The following is a 9,600-nucleotide window of genomic DNA, read 5'->3' as shown; positions in this document are numbered from 1 at the left end:
ATATATATATTTGTAATATATGGAGTACAAATTTCCAGCAAAAAATCATTAACCAAACTCATAGTGGATTAAAGACACAAATAGGTATACTAGTAATTTTTATAACAATGTTTCAAACTTATTATTATATGACTTGATAGGTATAAATATCATTTATTTTTATTAATATGTTAAAATATATTGCAGAAAATTTTTTATAAAAAAAAAATAAGATACCAAATGAAAATAAGGTAAATTATTTTGTTAAATATGTGTTTATTTTTTATTATATATGTTTGTAAAGAACTTTAAAGAATTTTATTATAATATAAATTATTGTCTAGAATAATTTTTGCAAAAAATACTTTGTCAGGGTCTATAAACAATTTGCAAATGAATTACAATATTTTAAAATATTTATTAAATATATTTTATAAGTTTTATAAAATATTTTCATAATTTAATGATTGTGTTACACTAATTTTTTATTTATAAATAATATATATTTTCATATCAATTTTTTTATATGTATTTATGTATATAAATTTATATATAATATCAAATGCAAAACTAGTATTGAAGTAGAAAATTATATCAAAAGTATGATATTCATAGAATATTTAATAACAGCTTACGCTGGAAAGCAAAGGTTAAGAAAGTTCAGAAAATTCAGAACAAAATAATGGATGACATAAAGACATAAAGGATAAAATTTAAACCAGAATTGACTCATGATCATAACACTCTTTATTAAAAAAAATTTATATATTTTAGTAGTATATATAACAAAGTTTAACAATATTCTGTTAAAATATATTGAAATATTTATATTCAATATATTAATATATAAAAATATATATTTTTTTTTTTTACTAATTGTAGCATTTGACAGTTTATTATATATTTAATATTGATTTACATTAACCAAATAATATATTTATTATTAAAAAATTTGTTTTTAATATTAATTATACAAATTCTAAAATATAGGCTAAAGGTTTATAATAAATTAATAAACTAAAATTATACTGATAAGCTTTTAACTTCCAATATTTATTACTATTTTCTGATGTAAAATATTACTTCAGCATTATACAATATTTTAAAACTATAAAAGTATGTGTTGCTTAAAAAATGAAACAAGATATTTAAATTTGAGTATAAATTTTCAATATTATAATTACACATTGATTTTATAAAAGTCATTCAGTTCAGAAGTTTTTCAGGTTTATAAAATCTTCGACACTTTTCATAATAAACTTTAGATGTTTGTTTTTTAATAACTTCCTCGATACTTAACTCTGATTGTAAAATTCCAGATTCCACTTGTGCCTTTCTGAGACTTTTTAAAATTGTAGAATCTATATTTCCATCGTCTCTTTGTTTTTTTAACTCTTCAATTCTGCCTTTAATTGTATATAAACACTTTTTAATGGCAATATCTCGCTGTGAGTGGACTGACTGTATTTGTTGAAATAAATCCTTACATGAATGGCTTGCGTTAACTTGAGTCTTAAATGACTCTGTTGGAATAGTAGTGTTAAGAACGTAAATAATCTTGTCATCTATTTGCCTCATTTGTTTTAATGTATTCTATAAAATTATAAATCTTAAATTATTTTGTACAAAAAAAGTTATATTTCAAACGGTTAAATTATTTAAATCACTTGATTAGATAATTTATACCTACATATAATAAAAACCGGTAAAAGGTAAATAAGGTTATGTTACTATTTTGATAATGATTAAAATAAAATTTGCAAAAACATTCAAGTTATTACATATATATTTCTTTCAAAAATCATCAAAAGAATTTATAAGTTAAATACTTATTTTCATACCTGAAATTCTAAAATGTCGCCACATTCCATACTTGATGTAAGTGCCATTTTCTGGAAAACTAAAACAAGAACTAAGGAAAATATTAGACTTGACAAACAAAGAACTTTTCGTTTTCATATCTTACCATTTATTTTTAATTTGAATACATGATTAAGAACTAAATATGAAATGTATAAGGCGATAAATGAACAATTACTATGTTATTTAATTAAAGTACAAAATTTATTCATATCTTTTATAGAAAAAATAGATGATGTTGAATTGAATTTTAGACCAATTATCTTTTAGTTTTTTATTATTTCTAATGTTTTTTCGTTATTCAAAATTGTTCTTGATAAAATTAATTTTTTAAATATAAACATTATATATATATATATATATATATATATATATATATGTCATTGTACAATATTATATAATATTTAAAAATTATTTAAAATAAAAAATGTACATTAACTATGAAAATCTTTTAATTAAAGAAGTATATTTTTCTTTCGTTTTGGAACCTCCTATTCATTATTCAATCAAACTGAAATATTGATATTGACAATTGGAAAAGAAATAACATGTTCAATATTTTTTAATAACTCAACGAATTTAGTTATATAAAATGAAATGAAAAGAAATTTATTTAACAGAAATATGTCAAATACCTTAATATAAACGAAATTTCGTTCATAATGCTTTTAAATCATTTAATACTTATGATCAATAAAGAAAGAAAATAATTGTAATAATTATTACATCCATATCCAACATTTGCTTTCTAATTTACTCTAACTGTATTAAGATCCTTGTTTTATTATACTATTGTTAAAATTTTGCAGGATTCATAATATTCACGAATTGTATCTTAAAATATTGAAAATTAATATAATTGATTCTTAAAATTTATAAATTCATACACAGAATTTGAAATAAATAGATATTCTTCTTTTATGTCATTAAACAATCTAAATCAAACAATTTATAATTTTATTATAAATATACATGTTTAATATAATTGATTTAATACTTTATGCATATATTTCTATCTATATCCATATTTATTGTACAATAATACTTATAAATATTTAAATTATTTAACATATTAGAATTAATTAATTCAGTATAAATAAATACTTTCCGTTGATTAGTATTATATTTATAATAGATTAATTCTTTTAATTAATATTATTACTAATCTTATTTAAGAAACGAGTAAAAAGAATTCGTTTTATTTAAAAAATTGCATATAGAAAGAAATGCCAATAATAATTAAAAAAATTTTATAACAGGATAAAAATAATTTAAGTTTCAGTACTTTTAAATTTATATACCCAGGCGATGAAATGAAAGTTTTGTTAGTTTGCTCATGCGCAATATTTATATATGCAATTAGAGGTTAAAACAATTTTTTATTAAAACAAATGTTTAGCTATTTATAATAATTAATGATAAAGAAAATTGAATTTGATATTTTTTTAGCTTCGAAAATAAAAAATATTTATACTTAAAAATTACATATTTTATATATTTTTGAAAAAACTAAATAAAATCGTTGGCTTTTAGTATCTAAATAATAAGAATAGATCAATATTGTTATTTTCATTTTGTTTCAGTTAATTTAAAATTAATTTGTCTAATCTACAAATACTTAAAGTACTCTATATCTAACGATATAATATTCGAAATGGCAGTTACATTCAGTGACATAAGCGCTACTATGTGGTATTATAGGACAATTAAGTGTAGGTTATTCTATATCGATTATATATTGTTTTCTATTTAATTTTTATCTAGGTTTACATAACAGTAGAGTATAGATTAGTCCTTGTATTATTTTTATAATAATTAACTAAAAATGTTTTTTCATATAACTGCAAAATGAAATTTGCGTGTGTACTTGATAAAAGGTGAAGGTTCGATTAGAATTAACATATGTTCTTGTGCAAACATTTGTTCAAACATAAAGAAAGAGAGGAGGTTAAAAGAAACTTTTCATAGTTTTTTTTTTATCAAAAGTCAACAACCAATCGAATTGCAGAATTTTGAGAATTGTTGCAGTTGTGCCGTGAAAAGATAAAACATTGTACTCAAGGAAACAACTTATTTTATTTCCTCTGTATTTGCAACGCCAGCTGTCCATTATGATTCTGAATTTATAAATTTTTTATTATTCTATTATTCATGAGTAAGTTTAAACAAATATAGTATCCATAACTATAGTGTATAAGTCTTAGATATTATAAATCTTTAGACAACATATTTTTGTATTAATTGTCATCAGCTATATTTAAAATTTTCATAATTTATGATCACTATTAGAAATATATTTTCTAAATTATAATATTGTAATTTTTTTATAAATTAAATTTTATAATAGAACGATAAAAAGTATGTGTTAATTTTTAGGTCTTATGTAAATAGTTGATTTTTGTATTTTCATACTTTAATATTTTTATTTTGCAATTTTATGTTACATATTTATATATCAGAAATTTAATAAATTTAAAAACAAATTTTTATTAATTAATTAGCTAAAATATGATATAATTCCAATTTTTATTGATATAATTTTGATAAATATTTACCATTACAAATAAAGTAATCTTTATTAAAATTAAAAAAATTAATTTTTTTAATAAATTAATAAATAAAAGGTATAAATTTAATATTATATTCATACTATTTATTTTTTGTAAATATTCATCAATTATTCTGATTATGGAGAATTTATGAAAAATGTATAGAATATTTTTTTTTAATTCCACAATTTTGATTTATTAATTTTTTATTATTTTAAAGATTAATGATTCTAATTTAATTTATTTTACGTTACTATACAATTATATTTTAAAGATTTAAATACATATTTTAATTTTTTAAATATTAATTTTTTAATTAAAGAATTCCTGAAATTAATTAATATTAAATGAATTTATGGAAAGAAAATTTAAAAGAAAAATTACGTTATTTCTAAGAAATATTGATTCTTTCTTCATTCTTTAATAAATCATAAAGTGAATAATTTATATTAAAATCTTAATAAAGAAAATCGCCTATTATTGTATTAATGTTATACTGACATAGAAAAGTTACATAATTTATAAAAACTGCAATAGAATTAACAATCTGTATCAATCTTCACAACTTAAAGCCTTTGTGTTTTACTGGTATGTGTTTATTAATATTACTATTTATGTTTATGCATAGTTACATGCAATATACAATTGCATACAATATTTTATGAAATAAATTTTCATTCAAATACACAAGTAATTTTCAAACATACGATAAATTGCGATTTTAAAAATTTCTTAACACTTCGAATTATGATATGTAAGGATAATTTTATAGTAATATTTAATATAATTTTTTGTTTTATCCCTCTTTAATTTATTACAGACAAATATATGTCTCATAATTTGTAATTATTTATCAATTTAAATTTTAGTTTCTTAGTATTACTTTCATTTGAATGTTCTTAAATGTCCTAAAATTATTTCCCAATAAACATTATTTATTATCAAATTATGTTTATTATAAAACTTTTTATGCTAAAACATTTTTAATCACTATATTTCTTAAAAGAATAGTATATTATAATTTCTTAACTATATTATAATTAGATACAATAAAAAGACTTAGCTTCTTAAAATATTAGAAATATTTTGAAATTAAAATATTATATGAATAATATATTATTGCCAAATAAATTTCTTTTGTTCAGCTTTGACAAGCATTTTCGTTTATTTAATATTTAACGAAAGGAAATATAACTGTTTTAATTCTTAACTTTAAGAAAATAATTATAGTAAAATAAATAATTTAAAAATAATTACCTTATTACAAGGTAACATTTTCTATTTCATTGTCTTCAATAATTAATAAAAACAATATAATAAAGATACTTCTTTATATACATTTTTAGTGTAGGGTGAAAAGAATAAAGAGATTTGTTCTTATGAAAAATCTTCGATTCATATTTCAATCTAGAAAACATTAAATATTTTAAATCTCTTTCATCCATGTTTTAGATCTTTAATTGCATCATACATAAAATTATGATTTTTACTTAATTATTAATTATTAGTTTTTTTTTATTAATACTTTTATTAATATTTTATTAATTATTTCATTACTTATTACTTTCATTTTTCAACATATATAATAAATTATAAATATCAGTTAAACATTTTATAGCTGTGAAATTGAAATTTTTTGAAATCGTATGCATTTTCTTAGGATATATTAGCTTTAATCAATATAATATGTTAAATGTATGCTAATTTATAATTAAATTTTATTGTGATTGAATAGAATAGTTGACTATATTTATAATTTAACAATTTATTTTGAATGCAATATAATTTTTCCAATAGTATTTATATTGTGTATTACATAATGTTATTAGTCAGTTGTTTTCAAAGCAATATATCATATTTTTTTATCCAACTATTATAGTTACTTTGATATTTTAACAAAAATTAATCAAAAACCATTATTGTTTTATACATTATCCATAAATGTTAAATATGAATAATTACTTCTTAATTTTTAAATATTTTACAAATTCTAACCTTTATCAAATACAAAAAATAAATATAATCGAAATGTAATTCTGCTTTTTTAAGCGAAGAGATTGTAAAATCATGACCATTATTCAGAAGGCCGATTTATACAGTGAACCAATAATCCTGATTGAGAACGGGTAAGATTTATTGTTTAAGCTTCTATTTCTTATTTGTTTTATTTCTATAAATAATATTTTCTTTAATTGTTATTATAAAAAGTTTCAACCTGATAATAATTAAAATTATTATGCATAAATATAGAAGAGATTTAAATATTAATTTCATAAACCAGTTGAATTATTAGCATAATAAAAATATATATGAAAATATTAATAATTTTTAAAAATAAATGTAATATTTAAAATCATATTTTTATTTCAACGACTTTTTTTCAAAAACTTCTTCACTCTAATAAAAACATGTATTTAATAAACAAGATTTTAATTTTTAATGATATAAATAATTTTGTTTTATATTAATATTGACATTCACATTTAATTAATTTAATGCTTTCAACGAAATTAATATAAAAAGAAATTTTAGATATTATAATAACTTCGTTGAGTTTCAAATTTTTAATCGAACTTCAAAATAAATTGATATAGTGTCGAAGGTTCCTTCTTTGCAAAAGTACATAAATACATGTAAGATAATTACTTTTATATGGTGTTTCGATGGTTTAATTCATTTTTCTTTGATAAAATATTTTAATAAAATTATGTGACATTATATTTAACAGACTATATTCCTTTAGCACTTTCGAATGTATTTCAAATTTTTAATAAATTTAGTATATTTGATATTTTATCTTAATTAAATTTATAGAAGTAATTCATTATATTTTTTAACATACTATTAAATATTCTTTAATCTAAAGCACATAAGTAATTTAATTATTGAAATTTAAATATACTTTCATTCAAATGTGAAACAAACTTGGAATATATTGACAAAATAATTTTATTAACTAAAAATTATTCTATTTAATACTAATTATTCCATGAATGTTAGAAGAGTGCAGTGTAGCTTAATTGCTTTAAAAATAGTGTATAAAACTTTAAATTGATATATCATAGATAATAAACTATTATCTGTAAAATAGAAATATTACGTATAGGATTCTTATTTTCTGTAAGTGATTTTTCAAATATCTTGAATTTAAAATCATAAGACTTAAAATGTTTAATACTTCATATAAAAGTAGTTATAATTATATTAATTATTATTATTGTCGTCGTCGTCGTAGTTGTTGTTGTTATACAATTAAATTATAAACGAAATCAGTTATTATATTAAAATCATTTGTATTTTGGAATAAAAATATATAAAAATTTATTTCAATTTATGTAATGGAATAAAGTATTAATAAATATTAAATCAAATAACTAACTTTTTCAATTGTTCTTAAACATTTATGAACACGTTAAGTTCATTTATGTACGAGTTCTCGTAATGATTTTAAATTTTATTTTCAAATCTGTTGTTATTTTTAAATATTATTTCATTAGGGATTTGTAAAACAATTCTTTTAAAATCAATACTGACGAAAAATAATTTTATTAATATAAATATGTTAAATAATTCCATTAAATAATAACAGGTCTATCCATATATTTTGTGTATAAAATAAGTTTTATAAATTATAATGAAAATTATAATTTTATGAAACAATTTTGATAAAAATCTGCTTAAAATCGTGATTTTATAGCATTTATGCATATAAATTTTTGTTTATACCAGAACATCGGTAAGTTAAATGTTTTATTTCATCACTGATTACAAAAACTGTTTTTGTATTAGTTTTTCTTTCAATCGATTTGGTTTTTAACTTATCAGCGACAGATCAGAAAACAACTCAATCTGTATTCAAATTTTTTATTTTAATTATAGTTTTGCAATAGGTAATTAATAGAGTCACTCAATAAATACATGATCATGAAGTATGTACTATTAAACCTTCTAATACCTATTTGTTGTTTTAGATTCATATATTTTTTAAAAAGGTTTTGTAATTTTTAAACTTCACACATAATCAAATTTTCACGTATCGCATTTCTAGGTCTAATACCAAAAAAATATAATTATTTCCAATAGGAAACTATTTCAGTAAATATTGTAATACAATGAGCTGATTATAACATTATTCTTTCGGTAGTTATAATACGAATAATTTTCATATTGGTTTATTATTATATAAATATTTAATCACTTTAAGTATTTTATCATTTTTATTCACTTTCATGTATATTATTCCAGATATATTAAAATTAATTTATATAATTATAATAAATATCATAATTATATATCATATAATTATAAAAATAATCATTTATAGATAATTGAACGATAATATATAATATATATATACTTATTTATTATCAATATAAACTTCAATGTTTAAAAAAAGAGAGAATGAGATATATCCTAAGTAAATTATATTAAAATAAAATAATGCTTAAGGTGAATAGATAACTATTGTAACGTGTAAAAATTTATGGAAGTTACAACAATTTATTGAAGTAGCATAAAATAATATATTGAAAAATTAAAATATTATTTTATTAATACATACTAAGATGCTATACAAAATTTATAAGAAACCACTGTTAAACCTATCGATATTGAAAAATAACTAGTTTAAATGTTTTGGATATAAATGGAAAACAGTACTGATTAAAGAAAAAATTAAAAAATTAATTGTAATGAATAATTCTTCATTGACTAATGTAAAAAGTATTACTACTTGGCTTCAGTCGAACTGATAATGAAATCATTAATTATAACATGAAATCATTAAAAATCACTCGTAAACATTATAAGCCAATTTTCATAAAATACGCATAAAACTAAATAAAATCTTAAAAATCTTTATATTACACAATTATAAGCAAATTATATTTAAAGTGTAAAATAAAATAGAAGTAGCCAGACTGACTATCGTATATTGTACATAAGTAATTAATGATGAGAAAAAATCTTGCGTAATTATTCGATTGCAACTTTGGAGAATAATAATATCCCTTCGTTTTGTCATCAAAGTCAGAATGCTTAGATAACAGGAAAGACATTCAAATAAAGGAAACTAAAATCATCAGTAGTATGGATGGCGCGTGCAATTACCAAACAAAATACTACATAAAAAAAATAGTAAAAAAACAACAAAGATGCAACAATGAAACTCGTTCACGCATCTCCCCACCATTAACGCATGCGCGCATATGCG

The 9,600-nt window shown here is 19.1% G+C and overlaps 1 protein-coding gene across 1 annotated transcript; it reads right to left on the bottom strand.

Moving 5' to 3' along the window:
- Positions 1-1,146: 1,146 nt before the first annotated feature.
- Positions 1,147-9,483, bottom strand: Ccdc58 (Coiled-coil domain-containing 58). Its single transcript, XM_011502828.1, has 3 exons — positions 9,359-9,483; positions 1,821-1,879; positions 1,147-1,572 (listed from the first exon to the last, which is right to left on the bottom strand). The coding sequence occupies exons 2-3, from the start codon at positions 1,866-1,868 to the stop codon at positions 1,186-1,188; spliced, it is 435 nt and encodes a 144-aa protein (XP_011501130.1). The 5' UTR covers positions 1,869-1,879; positions 9,359-9,483; the 3' UTR covers positions 1,147-1,185.
- Positions 9,484-9,600: the final 117 nt, after the last annotated feature.

The sequence above is a fragment of the Ceratosolen solmsi genome, unplaced genomic scaffold, assembly GCF_000503995.2.
Source record: "Ceratosolen solmsi marchali unplaced genomic scaffold, CerSol_1.0 scaffold15, whole genome shotgun sequence".
Classification (NCBI taxonomy): Eukaryota; Metazoa; Arthropoda; class Insecta; order Hymenoptera; family Agaonidae; genus Ceratosolen; species Ceratosolen solmsi.
The sequence above is the reverse complement of the archived record's forward strand: the minus strand, read 5'-3'. Positions and strand labels throughout refer to the sequence as shown.

Coding starts and splice junctions, on each gene's coding strand:
- Ccdc58 (XM_011502828.1), bottom strand. CDS start 1,868: ATGGCACTTACATCAAGTATGGAATGTGGCGACATTTTAGAATTTCAG. Junction 1,573..1,820: donor GCGACATTTTAGAATTTCAG/GTATGAAAATAA, acceptor ATAATTTTATAG/AATACATTAAAACAAATGAG.